The sequence below is a fragment of the Artemia sp. Qi Xiang Cuo genome, chromosome 17 (genome assembly GCF_049724085.1).
Source record: "Artemia sp. Qi Xiang Cuo chromosome 17, ASM4972408v1, whole genome shotgun sequence".
Taxonomy (NCBI): Eukaryota; Metazoa; Arthropoda; class Branchiopoda; order Anostraca; family Artemiidae; genus Artemia; species Artemia sp. Qi Xiang Cuo.
In genome coordinates, this window is record NC_142810.1 from 33,870,838 (window position 1) to 33,893,755 (window position 22,918).

The 22,918-nt window shown below is 34.6% G+C and overlaps 1 protein-coding gene across 6 annotated transcripts in view; it reads left to right on the top strand.

Moving 5' to 3' along the window:
- Window positions 1-22,918, top strand: part of LOC148942127 (putative inorganic phosphate cotransporter) — a 200,136-nt gene that overhangs the window by 165,298 nt on the left and 11,920 nt on the right. For all 6 annotated transcript variants that reach the window (XM_089103446.1, XM_089103448.1, XM_089103447.1 and 3 more), the window contains one exon: window positions 20,990-21,173. In XM_089103446.1, coding sequence (XP_088959572.1) covers window positions 20,990-21,172 — 183 coding nt within the window. In that variant the 3' untranslated portion in view covers window position 21,173. The remainder of the gene's footprint in view (window positions 1-20,989; window positions 21,174-22,918) is intronic.

A 22,918-nucleotide genomic window follows, 5' to 3' on the forward strand; every position in this document is an offset into this window, starting at 1 on the left:
AGTTGGAAAATTAAATCATGAGATATTCAATATATCCCAATGGCTACCCCCTAATGTCAAGATTGACATAAAGTTACAGATGGCACCATCGAATTTCATTTTGAGAAAAACACTTCCTGCAGCACCCGATGCATATGTCATTATCACATCGGCAATTCTCCATGTCCGAAAACAACAGGTTATGAGCTATGTTGCATTGGCAGTGGAAAATCTAAGAGCCAATGGCAGCAATATTAAAATTCTTGTCCCTCATACAATCACCAATCAACGTCTCATTGCCGCCGGTTCTCGTAGCTATAGCGAGTCATCATTTATCAATGGAAAAATCACATCAAAATTGTCTTTGGCCTTTGTGAAGAGTGGCAGTGACGTTGGATCCTGGACTGAATCCCCCCATGATTTTAATTTTTTCGGTCTATCTAGCCATGTGTGCAAAGTGAATGGTATTCCACTGTACACTATGTCATTTGACAAAAAATCCTATAGAGCTCAGCACGAATTGACCATGCAGTTCCTAGATCATGACTCTCACCTATTTGAAAATGGAATAACCGATTTGATGTTTTCAAAAAAACACGGGGTAATTGTTTTGGATCTATCAGGCACACAAGATATGAGTATAGGACGAATAGGGAATGTACGTTTAGAATGTACATTTGTCAATGCTCTGACGGAGAGTAACGCGCTATTATTACTGAGTCACTTTGAAACCTTTTGGGAAATCACTCCCGACGGCAGTATTCTACTAGACCTTGCACCATGAACACAAACCAAATAATCAAGGTATTTAGTATGGATCCATACATGTCCCAGTACCAGTCCTATTGCATACCTTCGGACTTCATTGAAAAAATTCCAGGTGTTAGCAATACCCTAATCATTGTTAATAGCAGTCCATCGACTTTGAAGACCGGTCATTGGCTATGCATATTTCAAACAGCGAAGAATATTGAATTTTTTGATCCCCTTGGCCTATTGTATAAATTCTACACGCCATACATCAGCAACTTTATTGAAAGCAGTGGGAAAACCATTATTCAAAATTAACGAAGAGTACAGGATTTAACGACTAAGACATGTGGGTTTCATGCACTACTCTTTTTCACGTTCAGATGTCGTGGCTATACCTACAAGCAGTTTCTCAACATCTACGTTGACTTACCTCGATTGAACGAATTTCTAGTGGAAAATATACTTACAAGCGTATTTAATATTTATTTTAGTGGCCTAATAATAAAATGTTATAAAGATTTATGTTAAATTTTTTATTAATAAAAAAAATTTACATACATGATAAAACGACTTTTCTACTCTTTAGATTTCATCCACTGGTAGGTATTTGTCGACAACAACTATTGCAGGGAGATTATCTGAATTCACAGTGTACTGATTCTGATGTACTGCAATGTCAGAGTCATATTTTTTACAGTAGAGCGTGACTTCACTCTTGTCATATCTCTTTGTATAGGCAATGATACTATTCTCATTTATTCTATAGAATTCACATGTTTCAATTTGCGTATTTAAAGCAATGTCAGAAGCGGTGTCTTCAAGTTTCGAATCATTTTCTATCATAGCAAAAAAAAAATCAGTGGGCTTGTAATCAAAACACCCATTTTCGTCAAAACAATGACGTAGAAACAATTTTTTCTTGTTGTTCTAATAGTTGAATCGCTGACCCGGTTCCTCCTCCCAGAACAATCTAAAACCGCGACGATACCAATCTCGTAGCAATAAACTAAAATCAAGGTTGGGATTCTTTCCAATCATACCGGGATATGTACTCTCCCACTGCTTACATTTATCATAATGACAATTGGACCATAGGTAACCTCTAGGATGAGAGTCACACACCTTTTCAAGACAGGAATTACAACCTTTAATTTGTACTGCATATCCTCTATGCATTTTACACGGGTTACATAATCTACTCTTTTCATCATACTCATCAATCATTGTGCAATTCTCACATGATGACCAGCTGCCCAGTGAGTACATACATAACGGACACGTATGGAACATTTTGTCATGTGTTAACGCTCTCACTGCCACAATGAAACTGAGCTAGCAACATTAAAAATTGTCTGAGATAGAGAGAGAGAGAGAGGAGTAAATCATCCTTGAGCACCATCTTTCTTATGAAAAAAAAGTCCTAAATTTCTAAACTATTTTGCCCTGTCGTGATCAATATATCAATAAATTGTGTAAATGCATTTGGACCACAATGTAGAAGCTTCATACAATAGTCTAATGATGGAGAATCAGTTTTCATTATCTCGACAAGCAATCCCCGAGAAAATATCTTCCTTTGAATAGACAACTCTAGAAAATTGTCATCTAGAATCAAACGTTTTACCATAAACACTAGATTCCCCATGATTCGCTCTTTCTCGAATCTATCCATTTTTTAGAGTCCTAACTGTCTCACAGCCAACTTAAGACTAACCGGAATTTTTTTTCTACTCTAAAAAATATACGCTAGTCCACTATAGAAAGAAAAAATATCATTGATTTAGAAACAATTTTATTGAACATAATTACAATAATAATAATCACTGATGCATTTTGTTCTCATTAATATATTTCGATAGGACATCCAATGCTGATTGAAGTTTATTTATATGGAGAATATCCACTCTTCCAGGTAATCATAGTCGTTCCTCTTGCCTAAATTTGCTTATTGTTTTCATATATCTACCATACATATTTTCCCATTCAAGGCATAGTCTATATCCAGCGGTTATTGCCACAGCCACATTAGGTACTCGTGCATCACTGCTGCTGTTGTCAGCTCCATCATTAATCTCCAATAATGTAAATGCATCACTCATTTTTTTTTTCCTCTACTAATATCCACGCAAATAAACTATTCTCTTTGAATTCAATTCTCTTAGTAATATGAATTGTAAAGAAAACTATTCCTTTTATTCAAATCCCGATCACCAATCAAGTTATACTCACACTCTTTGAAAAGGTGTAATGCCCTGTAGAAATGTTTACCTATTTTCATGGGGATAGTCACTCTCTTTGAAAAACCAAACCAGACTATACCCATCAAACCAGATTATACCTACCAGAAACCTGTTTGGTACAGGGGCCTTGGCAAATTCCATATGCGGTTACTACTCCTACCTCCACTCCGTCTCCCTCTTGAGCAGCGGTTGGGGAACTATTTTAATCATTACCCCAAAATATTTTTCGTGTGTTGATATTACCCCATGGCGAAGATATAAAAAAACGAAATCACCTCTTTCTAGCATCTTTCATATTATAGCCCCTCATGACAATTTTGAAGAGAAAACAATAAATAAAAATTTAATTCAAACATCATTTATTCAAATTATCAATGTAATATCTAGTACTAGTAAGACATAACGGTAATAATAGTAATGTAAGTATATATATATATATATATATATATATATATATATATATATATATATATATATATATATATATATATATATATATATATATATATATATATATATATATAAAACAAATTGAAACCTATTGGGGTACAATTAAGGATTGGCACTTTTGGGTACTGTAACTAATTATAATAATAATAATGGCGGTACAAACAAAAATTAGAATTGAAAAAATTAGAAAAAAAGAATAATTGAAAACATTCTTCCTTCACGTTTTGGAGAAATGATGTTGTTTCATGTTCGATACAATTGCTTCAAAATTGGGACTTTTTGAAGTAAGAGCGATTTGAATACAGTCTTCGGCTTTTAATCGATTTCTGTTCTTCGTTTTTAAATTCATTAGAGTGGAAAAGCCTTGTTCGCACAAAAATTTGTTCCAAATTGCAGGAATTTTTTAACCACCTCTTCATGTGCAATTTTGAAGGCTTTTGCAGCTTTCAAAATTGCATTCAGCTTTCAATTTTTACATCCAAAAGACGAGAGGTTTATTTCACTCTCAAATTGAATATGTGCTTCAGTATTAGATGGAAGTTTAAGAATTACTTCTGCCAAACCTGAAGGTTTTTCTGGTATCATAACAATAGCACATTTAAAAGGATATACAATCCGACTGACAGTATGTGTATCAAGATCTGGAAAGTAATTTGAAAACCGCTTTCTAAGCTCGATAAGATGTCTTACAATTGTATCCTTGATGTCAGCAAAAGTAAAATTTTCATAATCTCCCAAAAACAAAGCTAACCTCGATAAAGAAGCTATCTAGTTCTGTTTTACTTTTTGTCTCTAATATTGCAGCTTTAATCCAAACGCTGACACTATTTCTCTCGCTGAAATGATATTAATATTCTTTCTTTGCAATTCCTTTAATATATTTATACCCTTAAAAATGTCCGCTAAATATGCGAGATATGCAACCCAGGAAGAGTTTTTAAACTTATCTGCGAGAATGTTTTTTTTTTATCAACCATAAAAATGTCGACTTCAGTTTTGAGAGTCTATACTCGATTTAGCACATTTCCGTGAGAGAGCCTCCTTACTTCTGTATAATAACTTACATCCGTACATTCAGCTTCACCGTTATGACATAATTGACGAAATAGCCGCGGCTTTAGTGCATGTCCCTTGATAAAATTTACAATCTTGATGACATCGTGCATGACGGCTTCCAGTATAGGTTCTAAATATTCGACCATAAGGGCCTGGTGATGGATCATACAGTGAGTAACTTCAATATTTGGGTTATTTTTTCTTACGAAACATGAAAAACCAGTTATATGACAACCCAGCATAGTTGGAGCTCCATCCAAAGATACAGAAATACAGTTTTCCCATTTTAAACTTTGCGCATTGAAGTATTCATTAATTTTATTATAGACATCAATTCCACGAGATCTCAACCCAAGAGAAGAATAAAACAGCAATTCCTCTTTAAAATTATCTGCACCTTTGTAGCGAACATATACCATTAGCTCTGAATTGCTACTAAAAAACAGTTGTCTCGTCAAGCTGAATAGCCAAATAATGCGAAAATAACCTGTTCATTCACATTTTTTGCTAGTAAAGAAATTCTGTACTGGACTACATATTTTGATTTTGTATTTTCGTGTTGCTCTCAAGTATTTTTAAATGAAATTAACCAAGTTAAGTTACGGATTTTTGAAAACCTAGGAAAGTGTATATAAAAAAACACATTAATTGGGCCAAATATATTTTTCCCATGGATCTCGGAACATCTAATGTCTATCTTGATACGTATAAGTATTGAGACATGTAAAACTGCAATAAAATAAGCCTTTAAGTTGCAGAGCATTTTAAAAATATGTACAAAAATTATGTAAATGTTTCTTCAACTGACTTTTTTTGAAAGATTCTGAAGTCGGTATCTTCATGCATACAACACACTGTGATGGCATTGTACTATTGTCTTCTACTTGTGTAAAACCGTAATTAAGGAATTCGTCTTGGTATGTTCTTTTTCTATTTGCTGCAATCTGAAGGGAGACAGAAAATAATAATTTGAATAATTGAATTAAATTTTCAAATTGAGGCTAACCTTTATCGATATATTGATGATTAATGATATTAATTGAAAAAAACTTTTTCCACAAAATAAGTTTTACAAAGAAAAGTAAAGAACTCCATCTAACAAAAATGAGCAAAAATAAAATCAAATAATCTACCAAGCGTGAAACTACCACAAATCAGTATCGATAAATAAATGAAACCCAAAACTAACAGAAATTACGATACATAACCGAGTCAAACTCAAAACGAGTAGAAATTAACATAAGTTGGGCTCAAAACCCCTATGCCTTCCCAGGGCGAGAACATAATTTGTACTTTACAGAAAAAAATATATATGTTTTTACTTTTATAACTTTAATAAATCAAATAATATTAACATTTTGATTACTAAATATCAGTATATGCATGTTAAACTGACAATGCACATTCATGTGTATTTTTTTCAGTAAAGTGCAAATCATGTTCTGGCCTTGGGAAGGCATAGGGGTTTTGAGCCCTACTTGTGTTAATTTCTATTCGTTTTGAGTTTGACTTGGTTATTTATTGTAATTTCTGTCCGTTTTGAGTTTCATTTATTTATCGATGCTGATTTGCGAAAAATATTGCGAAAAACACTTTACTGAAAAAAATATAAATGTTTTTACTTTTATAACTTTAATAAATCAAATAATATTAACATTTTGATTACTAAATATCACTATATGTATATTAAACTGACAATGCGCATTCATTTGCATTTTTTTCAGTGAAGTGCAAATTATGTTCTGGCCTTGGGAAGGCATATGGGTTTTGAGCCCAACTTATGTTACTTACTATTCGTTTTGAGTTTGACTCGGTTATTTATTGTAATTTCTGTCCGCTTTGAGTTTCATTTATTAATCGATGCTGATTTGTGGTAGTTTCACGCTTGGTAGATTATTTGATTTTATTCTGGTTCATTTTTCTTTTATAGAGTTCTTTACTTTTCTTTGAAAAACTTATTTTGTGGAAAAAGTTTTTTAAATTAATTTCTGTTCGTTTTATATTGACATAGTTTTTCAGGGAAAAAGAAAGTAATACTTTAAACCTTTTCGTTTTTTTTAAGACTTTATAGTTTGGCCTGCTATTTGTATGCTGGAGAAAAATTTGCAGCAATTTTTAACAACATATACCCTTTTAAAAATCTGGACACAAATATTAGTGTTTAATTTTGTTTCATACCACCTCTAGTTGACTTGAAATGGAAAACTTGATGCCATTCGCGAAAAAATACGCTTACTTTCTTTGATAGATTGAATACACCTACGCTATTTTGACTTGGTTAAATTTTAAGAGGAGAAGTATCCCCGAAAGTTTGAACATAATACCCTCAGCTGTTCTTGGGATACTGCTGAGATGCCTTATTGGGAATTAGCATTAACACAGTGCATTTTGATTTAATCTTAAGGTAACATTTAGAAATCTGCCAGGAATCCTATCAGAATTTGCTCAGATGGAAGTTATTTATTAAGGCAATTAAGCGATTAAACCAGGGCAAATCCATTCACTGATCTAGGAAAATGAGTAGCAGAACAAACAAAAAGTAGAATGAGTCAGCACTTAGTAAGCAATGAGCACTTAATTCATTTCTTAAGAGTTCGAGTTCAGAGCAGTAAGCACAGCAAAGCGATCGTGCTGCTCAATGTTATAAGTTGCATTTGCCTTTCTGCTTTACTTATATATTAAAGCTCTGGTGACGATAGGCCAGGTTTAAAAGCTAGAGTTGATCAGCATTCTACAATGAGTGGCTTGATACGGTTACCCCTGCGGAAAAGAAGAAAAAAAAGTTGCCACATAAAAGCTACCAAAGCAACAATGTGGTCTTCTTCGTTGCTCAAACTGGGGGACTTTAAGCCCCAAGTCATCGTTTTTTACATTTCGTAGGCCATAGTTCACTCTTGAATAGCTTCTAGCAACATAAATCCTTGATTGTAATGATTTCAATATCCCAGCCCTCAACTTATCAAATTATGGGCAGGCATCCGTTTTACTAATATCTGTATTGCCTATTTGCGTGGGATTATAGGTTATCTTCAGACCAAAAACAAAACGGAAAGTCTAACACTTTTTTTTCAAGGACCCACTTAAGATCTACCAATGCAACAATGTGGTGTTCCTTGTTGTTCAAGCTGAGGGACTGTATAGCTAAGTCATCCTTGTTTTAAATCTTTATAGGCCGTGGCTCAATCTTTACTAGCTTCCAGCAAACGTTACGACCGTGACTCCTTGATTTCAACGGTTTCAATATTCTGACCCTTTACTTATCAAATTGCAGGCAGGCATCCTTTTTACTAATATCTGTATCGCCTATTTGCGTGGGATTATAGGCTATCTTCACACCAAAAACAAAACGAAGAATTTAACACTTCTTCCAAAAATAATCTAGTGTGTAAGAAATATTTTCTAGTAAAAACCTCAGTGGATCGGAGTCACTTATCCTTGAAAGAGGATAATTCTTATTTCTGTCTTGAACTTGATTCTGCTTGTAACTTTGTTTACAACAAGTTCACCACAGGGACAAAATCTCTGTCTAAGTAGAGGACACCCCAGTACTCCTTGTAAAAATCTTCTGGTCAAATTTTTAATGAATAAAGCTTTGCGTGCTTTTGTATAGGAACTATAAACTATCGTAACCAATATAGAACCTATAAAGAAATACATTTTACAACTGCAGCACTTTATGCAGCTGTACTTTTGTTTTCTACTTTAAGGGTATTAAAATTCTACTAATATGTTGCTTTGGACAAAATCAAAGGGCATGTTATTTTTTTTTTTTTTTTAAAACGCTACTGATCATAATTTTTAGAGCTCATTGGATTGATGGGATGGGACTCATTGTATTGATAATCAGACGTTATCGTGACCTTTTTAAGAGTCAGTGTGATCAGACCACAGCGACCCCCCCCCCTCACACACATACACATACAAAGGTCATATTTTCCCGAGATGCATCCAATAGAAATTTTAAGACAGTTCTTTTATTCAATATAGCCCAAAGATCATATAACAAGGCTTTTGGGGCTGATACAAACCACCAGAGCCTGGGGGCTCTGGTGGTTATTTGGCTTTATTTGGTATACCAAATAAAGTGAAGTTATTTGGCTAAATTCGCTTATTTTCAAAGATTTTCCTCCTTGAAACACCTCCTTAAAAAAAAAGAAGCCAAAAACATGTCTTGAAAAGCTTATAAACCTAATTTTCACTCCCCCGTAAGTTATGAAAAAAATTCTACTTTAGCTACTTTCGGCTATCTTGAAAAGAGGTTAAGTTAGGAAAATGAAAGTTTCAGGGATGGGTCTACAGGCTGAGGTATATCCCGGGAAGATATTTTGAAGTACCTAACTCCACTCCTTCTCCCTCTAGAGGGTCCTGAAATTTGCCTACATGACGGATCTATACATATTAAAATTTTGACAAAACAACATTTTACCTTAATTTTCAGTTAGGTTATCAGTTTCTTTTTTTCTGATTTTAGTTCTGAAAATACAATTCCTGTAATTTGAGTAAAAATTTTAAGCCATATCAATGGGTTTTTTTTCTAAATTTAGGAAATGTATTTGCATATCTTTAAAACCTTATAAATTAGGATTGACTAAAGCTGTGAAGCTGAAAATTTTTTTGTTGTACTTCATTTAAGCAGAAGATCTATTTTGCGAGTTTTCACTTTTATAACACATATATAATTAAAGGTCATCAAAGCTCAAGACCCTCTAGAGCAGCGGTCGGGGAACCGGGGTAAATTACCCCAAATAAGGTAAAAATGGAATTTTCGGGGATAAAAGTGAAACTTTTGTGAGTAAAAAGTAAAAATTTTTAATTTGCTATTTTATAAACCTGCTAGTATTTTTTTCAACTTTCGACATATGCAGGCCATGCCATCTGTGAAATTCATTAGAGTGGAAAAGCCTTGTTCGCACAAAAATTTGTTCCAAATTGCAGGAATTTTTTAACCACCTCTTCATGTGCAATTTTGAAGGCTTTTGCAGCTTTCAAAATTGCATTCAGCTTTCAATTTTTACATCCAAAAGACGACAGGTTTGGTTCACTCTCAAATTGAATATGTGCTTCAGTATTAGATGGAAGTTTAAGAATTACTTCTGCCAAACCTGAAGGTTTTTCTGGTATCATAACAATAGCACATTTAAAAGGATATACAATCCGACTGACAGTATGTGTATCAAGATCTGGAAAGTAATTTGAAAACCGCTTTCTAAGTTCGATAAGATGTCTTACAATTGTATCCTTGATGTCAGCAAAAGTAAAATTTTCATAATCTCCCAAAAACAAAGCTAACCTCGATAAAGAAGCTATCTAGTTCTGTTTTACTTTTTGTCTCTAATATTGCAGCTTTAATCCAAACGCTGACACTATTTCTCTCGCTGAAATGATATTAATTTTCTTTCTTTGCAATTCCTTTAATATATTTATACCCTTAAAAATGTCCGCTAAATATGCGAGATATGCAACCCAGGAAGAGTTTTTAAACTTATCTGCGAGAATGTTTTTTTTGATCAACCATAAAAATGTCGACTTCAGTTTTGAGAGTCTATACTCGATTTAGCACATTTCCGTGAGAGAGCCTCCTTACTTCTGTATAATAACGTACAAACGTACATTCAGCTTCACCGTTATGACATAATTGACGAAATAGCCGCGGCTTTAGTGCATGTCCCTTGATAAAATTTACAATCTTGATGACATCGTGCATGACGGCTTCCAGTATAGGTTCTAAATATTCGACCATAAGGGCCTGGTGATGGATCATACAGTGAGTAACTTCAATATTTGGGTTATTTTTTCTTACGAAACATGAAAAACCAGATATATGACAACCCAGCATAGTTGGAGCTCCATCCAAAGATACAGAAATTCAGTTTTCCCATTTTAAACTTTGCGCATTGAAGTATTCATTAATTTTATTATAGACATCAATTCCACGAGATCTCAACCCAAGAGAAGAATAAAACAGCAATTCCTCTTTAAAATTATCTGCACCTTTGTAGCGAACATATACCATTAGCTCTGAATTGCTACTAAAAAACAGTTGTCTCGTCAAGCTGAATAGCCAAATAATGCGAAAATAACCTGTTCATTCACATTTTTTGCTAGTAAAGAAATTCTGTACTGGACTACATATTTTGATTTTGTATTTTCGTGTTGCTGTCAAGTATTTTTTAAATGAAATTAACCAAGTTAAGTTACGGATTTTTGAAAACCTAGGAAAGTGTATATAAAAAAACACATTAATTGGGCCAAATATATTTTTCCCATGGATCTCGGAACATCTAATGTCTATCTTGATACGTATAAGTATTGAGACATGTAAAACTGCAATAAAATAAGCCTTTAAGTTGCAGAGCATTTTAAAAATATGTACAAAAATTATGTAAATGTTTCTTCAACTGACTTTTTTTGAAAGATTCTGAAGTCGGTATCTTCATGCATACAACACACTGTGATGGCATTGTACTATTGTCTTCTACTTGTGTAAAACCGTAATTAAGGAATTCGTCTTGGTATGTTCTTTTTCTATTTGCTGCAATCTGAAGGGAGACAGAAAATAATAATTTGAATAATTGAATTAAATTTTCAAATTGAGGCTAACCTTTATCGATATATTGATGATTAATGATATTAATTGAAAAAAACTTTTTCCACAAAATAAGTTTTACAAAGAAAAGTAAAGAACTCCATCTAACAAAAATGAGCAAAAATAAAATCAAATAATCTACCAAGCGTGAAACTACCACAAATCAGTATCGATAAATAAATGAAACCCAAAACTAACAGAAATTACGATACATAACCGAGTCAAACTCAAAACGAGTAGAAATTAACATAAGTTGGGCTCAAAACCCCTATGCCTTCCCAGGGCGAGAACATAATTTGTACTTTACAGAAAAAAATATAGATGTTTTTAGTTTTATAACTTTAATAAATCAAATAATATCAACATTTTTATTACTAAAAATCAGTATATGTATATTAAACTGACAGTGCACAATCATTTGTATTTTTTTTAGTAAAGTGCAAATTATGTTCCGGCCTTGGGAAGGCAAAGGGGTTTTGAGCCCAACTTGTGTTAATTTCTATTCGTTTTGAGTTTGACTTGGTTATTTATTGTAATTTCTGTCCGTTTTGAGTTTCATTTATTTATCGATGCTGATTTGCGAAAAATATTGCGAAAAACACTTTACTGAAAAAAATATAAATGTTTTTACTTTTATAACTTTAATAAATCAAATAATATTAACATTTTGATTACTAAATATCACTATATGTATATTAAACTGACAATGCGCATTCGTTTATATTTTTTTCAGTGAAGTGTAAATTATGTTCTGGCCTTGGGAAGGCATATGGGTTTTGAGCCCAACTTATGTTACTTACTATTCGTTTTGAGTTTGACTCGGTTATTTATTGTAATTTCTGTCCGCTTTGAGTTTCATTTATTAATCGATGATGATTTGTGGTAGTTTCACGCTTGGTAGATTATTTGATTTTATTCTTGCTCATTTTTATTTTATGGAGTTCTTTACTTTTCTTTGAAAAACTTATTTTGTGGAAAAAGTTTTTTAAATTAATTTTTGTTTGTTTTATATTGACATAGTTTTTCAGGGAAAAAGAAAGTAATACTTTAAACCTTTTCGTTTTTTTTAAGACTTTATAGTTTGGCCTGCTATTTGTATGCTGGAGAAAAGTTTGCAGCAATTTTTAACAACATATACCCTTTTAAAAATCTGGACACAAATATTAGTGTTTAATTTTGTTTCATACCACCTCTAGTTGACTTGAAATGGAAAACTTGATGCCATTCGCGAAAAAATACGCTTACTTTCTTTAATAGATTGAATACACCTACGCTATTTTGACTTGGTTAAATTTTAAGAGCAGAAGTATCCCCGAAAGTTTGAACATAATACCCTCAGCTGTTCTTGGGATACTGCTGAGATGCCTTATTGGGAATTAGCATTAACACAGTGCATTTTGATTTAATCTTAAGGTAACATTTAGAAATCTGCCAGGAATCCTATCAGAATTTGATCAGATGGAAGTTATTTATTAAGGCAATTAAGCGATTAAACCAGGGCAAATCCATTCACTGATCTAGGATAATGAGTAGCAGAACAAACAAAAAGTAGAATGAGTCAGCACTTAGTAAGCAATGAGCACTTAATTCATTTCTTAAGAGTTCGAGTTCAGAGCAGTAAGCACAGCAAAGCGATCGTGCTGCTCAATGTTATAAGTTGCATTTGCCTTTCTGCTTTACTTATATATTAAAGCTCTGGTGACGATAGGCCAGGTTTAAAAGCTAGAGTTGATCAGCATTCTACAATGAGTGGCTTGATACGGTTACCCCTGCGGAAAAGAAGAAAAAAAAGTTGCCACATAAAAGCTACCAAAGCAACAATGTGGTCTTCTTCGTTGCTCAAACTGGGGGACTTTAAGCCCCAAGTCATCGTTTTTTACATTTCGTAGGCCATAGTTCACTCTTGAATAGCTTCCAGCAACATAAATCCTTGATTGTAATGATTTCAATATCCCAGCCCTCAACTTATCAAATTATGGGCAGGCATCCGTTTTACTAATATCTGTATTGCCTATTTGCGTGGGATTATAGGTTATCTTCAGACCAAAAACAAAACGGAAAGTCTAACACTTTTTTTTCAAGGACCCACTTAAGATCTACCAATGCAACAATGTGGTGTTCCTTGTTGTTCAAGCTGAGGGACTGTATAGCTAAGTCATCCTTGTTTTAAATCTTTATAGGCCGTGGCTCAATCTTTACTAGCTTCCAGCAAACGTTACGACCGTGACTCCTTGATTTCAATGGTTTCAATATTCTGACCCTTTACTTATCAAATTGCAGGCAGGCATCCTTTTTACTAATATCTGTATCGCCTATTTGCGTGGGATTATAGGCTATCTTCACACCAAAAACAAAACGAAGAATTTAACACTTCTTCCAAAAATAATCTAGTGTGTAAGAAATATTTTCTAGTAAAAACCTCAGTGGATCGGAGTCACTTATCCTTGAAAGAGGATAATTCTTATTTCTGTCTTGAACTTGATTCTGCTTGTAACTTTGTTTACAACAAGTTCACCACAGGGACAAAATCTCTGTCTAAGTAGAGGACACCCCAGTACTCCTTGTAAAAATCTTCTGGTCAAATTTTTAATGAATAAAGCTTTGCGTGCTTTTGTATAGGAACTATAAACTATCGTAACCAATATAGAACCTATAAAGAAATACATTTTACAACTGCAGCACTTTATGCAGCTGTACTTTTGTTTTCTACTTTAAGGGTATTAAAATTCTACTAATATGTTGCTTTGGACAAAATCAAAGGGCATGTTATTTTTTTTTTTTTTTAAAACGCTACTTGACTTGACTTGACATGCTTTATTTACTACTAATTACAAAATAAACTATATACAAGCAACCGCCCGGAGAAGGCTCAAAAAGCCTGATGAAAGTCGTCTGAAATCCTATAATTCTCAACCACACAAAATTATAATTATCAAAAAAAAAAAAAAAAGACGTGAAAAAAAAAAAACTTGAACACTCTAACTAAAATTAAAAAAAAAAACCAAAAACTATTAAGAAAAAAAAAAAAACATTAATGATGACAATAATAATAAATTAACCCCCCTCTCCCAATAAATTTTTTTTTATTTTTAATTTAAACGACCCAATGTGTTCAGCTTCCCGAACGCCAACTGGGATATCATTCCAAATAGCCGGAGCCAAATACCGAATCCCGAAACCTGCACGTGTGGTGTCTCGATACTCAACAGTAAAATTTTCCGCCTCTCTAGTCGCATACCTGTGGAGTGAACTATTTACGCGAAAAAAATTTGTAAAAACTGGAGGACATACATCACTCCAACATCTATAGGCAAAAATAGCAGCTTGGTAATCGCGAATCTGACCAATGTTAAGCACTCTTAATTTTTTAAAACATGACGCGGTATCATTCACATTTTCTATATAATTCCCAAGAAGACGTACTTTTTTATTTTGTAAAATCTGCACTCTTCTGAAATTTGCATAAAAATTGCTAGACCAAATGACACAACCATAAGACATATAAGGCGTAACAATACTATGATACAATAATAAAAGAACCGACAATGGTGAAAAATGCTTCAAACGACGCAAAATTCCCAGACCTCTAGCAACTTTAGCTGCAACAAGATCACTATGGTGCTTCCAAGACAAATTACAATCAAGCTGGAAGCCCAAATAACGCACCTCATGCACCTGTGACAAAGGCTTACCATTAAAAAATATCTCTCCATCAACACTCAGAGGCTTACCAACTCTCCTAAAAATCATAAAATTAGTTTTTTTAACATTCACTGACAAAAGGCTTAAACTTGTAAATACATAAAATGACTTTAAAACCCTATTCACTTTCAACAATAGATCATCAATCATTCTACTAGACATAGTTAAAGCAGTATCATCCGCGAAAGTCGTGATAAAACACTCCGGTAAGTAAAAACGCATTGAATCAACATACACGAGGTACAGAAGTGGTCCCAAGACAGATCCCTGAGGTACACCACACTTCACTTGATAGGGAGAAGAAAATGCATCATTTAAAACAACTTGAATAGATCTTCCACTTAAAAAACTATCAAACCATTTCAGATAATTACCACGAACTCCAAGGGACTGTAGACCTTTGAGTAAAATTTTAAAATCCACTGTATCAAACGCCTTTCTAAAATCAATAAAAACCGTCAAAGGGATTTCACCAAGTTCAAAACATCTATTTACAATATCACAGAGAGAATGCACGGCGTCCGACGTCGAGTGACCTTTCCTAGAGCCGAACTGAGTTTCACTTAACATCCCTGTTTTCGTAAGGTAATCATACAGCCTTTTATGTACAATTTTTTCAAATATTTTTGAAAACAGGGGAAGGATTGATATAGGTCTATAAGTTTCGATATCTAGTTTAGACCCACCTTTATGGAGAGGGATAACTTTTGCCCTTTTAAGCGCATCGGGGAATACCCCAGTTTCCAGGGAAAGATTGATTATGTGGACAAGACATGATATTAAATAACACATCACTGATTTAAAAGCCTTCAAATGAATTCCATTTGTCCCTGCTGAATTCGATTTGATTATTTTCACAACCTTCAGAATTTCATCTCGAGTACACGGTTGAAATTCAATTTCATTTCCAATTCCTCTTTCATCCAAAAATTCGTCCTCCAAGGAATCATTATTAAAATTCCGCCTGCACATTTTGATCAATACTTGAGAAGAACTCAGCAAATTTATTAGTAATAATCGTTTCATCACTCACTGCTTCTCCTTGAATCAGCAGCGAATTGGGTGGAGCTTCTTTCTTCTTTCCCAATAGGTCATTTATAACCTTCCAAGTTCCTCTCGAATTATCCTTATTTAAACTCAGTTGGTTAGCAAAATATTCTTTTTTAGCTTTCCTTCTCATTGAGTTCACTTTATTGCGTATTATTTTAAACTCTTCCAATTTCTTGACACACCTACTATTTAAATAATGTACATACACTTGATTTCTTAAATGTGACGCTTCAAGAATTTCTGTAGTTATCCAAGGCTTCCTGGGTTGATCCTTATGCGGTTTCACAAATTTAACTGGGCAAGTCTTGTCATAAATTGGCTGTATGATCCCCATCATGCAGTCAAATGCCCCAGAAGCGTCATCTTTTATCTCCAAAATCTCGCTAAGATCAGTGCTGCTCAACTCATCACCACACCTCTGTAAGTTCTCTTTTTTTAACGATCGAGTCTTCACTTTTTTTTCTTTCATTTCTTTTTATGCGGACACAAGGTACCGTTCCGAGAACTGGAAAATGGTCAAAACAAGGTTACAGAACCACATCAGCATAACTACGGTCCAGATACTTCGAACCAACAAAAATATTGTCAATGAGAGTAGCTGAATGACTCGTAACCCGTGTTGGAATATTAGCTAGGGGAAAAAGATCATTAGCAACCATCAAATTAAAAAAAATCAAGATTCACTCCATTCAGCGATACCAGATCAAAGTTAAAATCACCCATACAAATAAAATTAAACCTGTCCGAGACACCGCAAGCGTAAGTTGATCAAATCCACGCTCAAAATCTTCCCAGCTTGCGCTCGGTGGCTTATACACAATACTAATCAAAAATTTACTACTACCCAAATTTAAATCAATGCTAAAACTTTCAAACTTACCCTCTATCCGAACATCAATATCATTTCTTACTTGGTATGTCAATGACTTTGAAATCAAACACGCAATTCCCCCTCTGTAAAGTGACGTCCGGTTTTTAGCCTCCAAATTATAATCTGGAAAAGAATACAGCGAGAAAGAGTGTTCCTGACTTAAAAAACTTTCAGATATACCAATAAAACTAATTTTTCCTTGTGAATCAGAAAGAAATTGCAACACATCTTCATAACCAGTAGTGAGGTGACAATTCCAGGCACATATACGCAACGAATCGGCGTCCCCGGGGTCTAACTTGGATATTTGGACATAAGTACTATTTTTTAACGGTTGAAATCTAACTTGGTTTATACACGGTTCAGCATCTCTTGACTATTGGTGCTGATCAAACCTCTTCTAGACGAAAAGGTCGGCTCATTAAACCATCAAGTTAAGAACAAGCGAAATTAAATAAATAAACATATAACATATCTATATAAATAAAAAAAGATAAAAAAAAAGTAAGAAATAAGAAATAGGAGACAAAGACATTTTTTTTGCAAATAATAATAGAAATACTAAACCAAAAACGAAACAAAACGGATCCCTCAAAAGAAAAGGAAAAGCGAGAATAAAATAAACGGGAGACCAAAACAGTTTATGCGAATAATAATACGAGTAAAAAAATCGCTAAAAAGAAAGAGAAAGAAAAAAGGCAACAAAGCTGTACAGAGAAGAAAACACGACAGAAAACAACACAAATACGAATTCAAACGCATTCAGCAAGGGATCTTATTTTCCGGGCAGACGGTTCACCAGGTAGCTTCACTAGTATGTTGCCCCGGTCGGTCCATACATTTTCAACACCAACGCGATCCCTTGCGGCATTTAGCAGGTCGCGACGTCGCTTTGTAAGGGATTCCGACACAAAGATTCCAGACCCACCTAGTTTAGACTTCTGCAAGAACACTTTTCGAGCAAAATCTTTACTAGCAAATCGCACTAAAACTGGGGCAACTTTGTCACTGGTGGTATGAGGCCCATTCATTCTAAACCGGAAAACACTTGATAATTCACCAGAAGATATACCAGTAACACCCATCCGTGTCGAAAGGACACTGAGCATAGTCGTTTTAAGGTCAACTCCTGGCTTTTGCTTCAGACCGTTGAAAACAAGACTGTCCAACATATTTTCTTGATCAATATCGTCTAGCTTGACTTCGATTTTTTCAATTCGATTCTCCAGGCCATGCCATCTGTGAGATGGCATGGCCTGCATATGTCGAAAGTTGAAAAAAATACTAGCAGGTTTATAAAATAGCAAATTAAAAATTTTTACTTTTTACTCACAAAAGTTTCACTTTTATCCCCGAAAATTCCATTTTTACCTTATTTGGGGTAATTTACCCCGGTTCCCCGACCGCTGCTCTAGAGGGTCTTGAGCTTTGATGACCTTTAATTATATATGTGTTATAAAAGTGAAAACTCGCAAAATAGATCTTCTGCTTAAATGAAGTACAACAAAAAAATTTTCAGCTTCACAACTTTAGTCAATCCCAATTTATAAGGTTTTAAAGATATGCAAATACATTTCCTAAATTTTGAAAAAAAACCCATTGATATGGCTTAAAATTTTACTCAAATTACAGGAATTGAATTTTCAGAACTAAAATCAGAAAAAAAGAAACTGATAACTGAAAATTAAGGTAAAATATTGTTTTGTCAAAATTTCAATATGTATAGATCCGTCATGTAGGCAAATTTCAGGACCCTCTAGAGGGAGAAGGAGTGGAGTTAGGTACTTCAAAATATCTTCCCGGGATATACCTCAGCCTGTAGACCCATCCCTGAAACTTTCATTTTCCTAACCTAACCCCTTTTCAAGATAGCCGAAAGTAGCTAAAGTAGAATTTTTTTCATAACTTACGGGGGAGTGAAAATTAGGTTTTTAAGCCTTTCAAGACATGTTTTTGGCTTCTTTTTTTTAAGGAGGTGTTTCAAGGAGGAAAATCTTTGAAAATAAGCGAATTTAGCCAAATAACTTCACTTTATTTGGTATACCAAATAAAGCCAAATAACCACCAGAGCCCCCAGGCTCTGGTGGTTTGTATCAGCCCCAAAAGCCTTGTTATATGATCTTTGGGCTATATTGAATAAAAGAACTGTCTTAAAATTTCTATTGGATGCATCTCGGGAAAATATGACCTTTGTATGTGTATGTGTGTGAGGGGGGGGGGGGTCGCTGTGGTCTGATCACATTGACTCTGAAAAAGGTCACGATAACGTCTGATTATAAAAACAATTAGTCCCATCCCATCAATCCAAAGAGCTCGAAAAATTATGATCAGTAGAGTTTGAAAAAAAAAAAAATAACATGCCCTTTGATTTTGTCCAAAGCAACATATTAGTAGAATTTTAATACCCTTAAAGTAGAAAACAAAAGTACAGCTGCATAAAGTGCTGCAGTTGTAAAATGTATTTCTTTATAGGTTCTATATTGGTTACGATAGTTTATAGTTCCTATACAAAAGCACGCAAAGCTTTATTCATTAAAAATTTGACCAGAAGATTTTTACAAGGAGTACTGGGGTGTCCTCTACTTAGACAGAGATTTTGTCCCTGTGGCGAACTTGTTGTAAACAAAGTTACAAGCAGAATCAAGTTCAAGACAGAAATAAGAATTATCCTCTTTCAAGGATAAGTGACTCCGATCCACTGAGGTTTTTACTAGAAAATATTTCTTACACACTAGATTATTTTTGGAAGAAGTGTTAAATTCTTCGTTTTGTTTTTGGTGTGAAGATAGCCTATAATCCCACGCACATAGGCGATACAGATATTAGTAAAAAGGATGCCTGCCTGCAATTTGATAAGTAAAGGGTCAGAATATTGAAACCGTTGAATCAAGATTGAGCCACGGCCTATAAAGATTTAAAACAAGGATGACTTAGCTATACAGTACCTCAGATTGAACACCAAGGAACACCACATTGTTGCATTGGTAGATCTTAAGTGGGTCCTTGAAAAAAAAGTGTTAGACTTTCCGTTTTGTTTTTGGTCTGAAGATAACCTATAATCCCACGCAAATAGGCAATACAGATATTAGTAAAACGGATGCCTACCCATAATTTGATAAGTTGAGGGCTGGGATATTGAAATCATTACAATCAAGGATTTATGTTGCTGGAAGCTATTCAAGAGTGAACTATGGCCTACGAAATGTAAAAAACGATGACTTGGGGCCTACAGTCCCCCAGTTTGAGCAACGAAGAAGACCACATTGTTGCTTTGGTAGCTTTTATGTGGCAACTTTTTTTTTCTTCTTTTCCGCAGGGGTAACCGTATCAAGCCACTCATTGTAGAATGCTGATCAACTCTAGCTTTTAAACCTGGCCTATCGTCACCAGAGCTTTAATATATAAGTAAAGCAGAAAGGCAAATGCAACTTATAACATTGAGCAGCACGATCGCTTTGCTGTGCTTACTGCTCTGAACTCGAACTCTTAAGAAATTAATTAAGTGCTCATTGCTTACTAAGTGCTGACTCATTCTACTTTTTGTTTCTTCTGCTACTCATTTTCCTAGATCAGTGAATGGATTTGCCCTGGTTTAATTGCTTAATTGCCTTAATAAATAACTTCCATCTGAGCAAATTCTGATAGGATTCCTGGCAGATTTCTGGCGAAAACAATAATGAGGTGCAATATAAACCGCACCAATAACTTTGCTCACCAAGAACCCTCCGAGCGAGACTATTTGTCAATTAGTTTATTTCAGGATAGCTTGAATCGTCAGACGCACTTCCAACAGAGTCAATTCCGAAAATGCTATTTAAAACTATAGGGATTAGCTATACTTTAGCATTCTTATAAAAATAAGAACCAAATGGCAGATTTAAGACGAAAACAATAATGGGGTGCAATCTAAACCGCACCAATAACCTTGCTCACCAAGAGCCCTCCGAGCGAAACTATTTGTCAAATACCTTCTTTCGGGATAGCTTGATGCGTCAGACGCACTTCCAACAGAGTCAATTCCTAAAATGCTATTAAAAACTATAGGGATTAGCTAGATTTTAGCATTCTAATAAAAATAAGAAACAAAAAGAAAAAAATGAATTTGTCACAAGATTTGAATTTGTGTTGTTTCTGAGTATACAGTTCTGAAAAGGGTACGAACTTATGAAAGAAATGTGAGCACTTGATTTTAAAGGGTGAAAATAAACCCCATTTTTTTAGCGTTAGGTGTTGGTCATGGATTCTGATCATAATTTCATCATTTCCGTGGCACATTAATCATTGAAATTTCTTCCTTTCCAGGGTTCAATTGAGCAGTGGCAGCTTGTATTTTTTATTTCAGCCGGCATCTACTTCGTTTCAAATATATTTTTCCTTGTATTTAGTTCTGGGGAGGACCAAAATTGGAACAGAACTGTAGAGACACATTCCACTTCACGACCACGTAGTTTTGGGTCCATCGAAACAACATCGAAGGTAGAGTGAGGTAACTGTAAAAAGGCTTCTTTGCAATTCTTTTGCTAAGGCTACACGAAGCTGAACTCACAACCATGAAACTTATATCAGTGAAACTTTGAAATAATAGAAGTCAACTATAATGTCTATAGGATTTGACAGAAAGTACAAGAGAAGTCAATGAGAAAAAAAAAGCTTTTTCCTCATTGTTTCCGAACGATATAAACTGTTCTAAGCGTTTACCTCTAGCCTGTGGAAAATACCCTCGTGGAAAATACCCCTCTGAAGAGAATAAGCCCGTGAAAAATCCCCCCCCCCCGCATAACACCCTCTGAAGTTTCTGAAGTGAACCATGATGAGGAGGTGTGAATGAAGAAAGGACAGTCCCCCTCCTATAGAGAATAAAGTATGCTCAATTTGGATATTTGGGATTAGGAAGGGACAGGCCCCCTCTTATAAGGAATAAATTCTGCTGATTTTGGGCTTTAATGTTACTCTTTACTTTCATATTACAACATAGACCAGAAATATTTCCATAAACTAAGAGGGATTAAAGATCAATTTCACATTTTTGATAAGTTTTTGAACTTTTTTTGTAACCCGCCTCCAAACAAAACTCCTAGCTCGGGGATCACACATCGATTTTTACCTTCACCCTCCCCTGGTCTCTGTCTTTGAACAAATTCTGTATTTATCTGAAGGCTCAATGAGAGCTGGGATGTTTTGGCATTAAAATGCCACTTTTGAGGCATCTCCCTCCCTCCATAACTACAAAACAATCAGAGAACCCCATTGTAGAAGTTTCAGTGCCTTTTTAAATTTTGTAATTTGTCCATTGCTTACAGATTGTATCTGTTATTGGGAAACAAATGGACATTACTCACGAGGAAGTTTTCTGCAGGAGGGAAGTGTTATCTGGGAAATTTTCAGAGGGGAGAAATTTTTTTGGGAAGAATTATTCTGAATTCTTCTACAATTTTTTTTTTATTTGACTTTCTTCCTATTTGGATGCACAATTTTACATAGGAAAATAATTGTACGGTGGAATTTCCAGGAGAATTTTTAGTGGGGGTCAAATTGTCTGGCAAGATATTTCTGACGAAAAATTGGGTAATGTCCACAAAGGCTTTCTTCTTATTGCACAAAAATGTTTCTACCATTTATCTTAATCCTTTATGTAACTGAACTGATTTGCTTCATAATGCAATGATCTATTGTTAAGGAGGGGTGATAGCTCTTTGTGTAGTGAAGGAGATAAGATACCGCTAGGAGTACGTTTCAATGGCCTAATTTTCTAAGCCTCACTGAGCCTTCAGATGAAAACTAAATGAGTTTTTGGGACTTGTTGTTTAATTCTTCTTAGTTCCCACGTATACGTTCAATCTCTACCTTTATTATAGGTGCTTAGGTGGGGGGGGGGGCTACTGGTGTCCTAGTGCTGGCCAAATTGATTCAGGTTATGTTTGATAAATTAAAATAAACGCCAGAATCATTTTTATGCAATAAGAAGGGAGGTGATAAAGCGGGGATCTTTGTCTCTGAAGATCCCCGCTGAAAGAAAATTCTCGCCAAAACTTTTCTCCCCACTGAAAATTCCCCTAGACAATCCTAGCACCCCCAGCAGGAAACTCTCCCTCAAAAATGTCCGTATGTTTCCGAAGAGCAAATACTGTCTTTAAGCAGTTAACAAATTACAAAACTTAAAAAGGCACTTGAACTTCTACAATGGGTATTCTGGTTGTTTTGTAGTTAGGGAGGGATGAAGATACCTCAAAG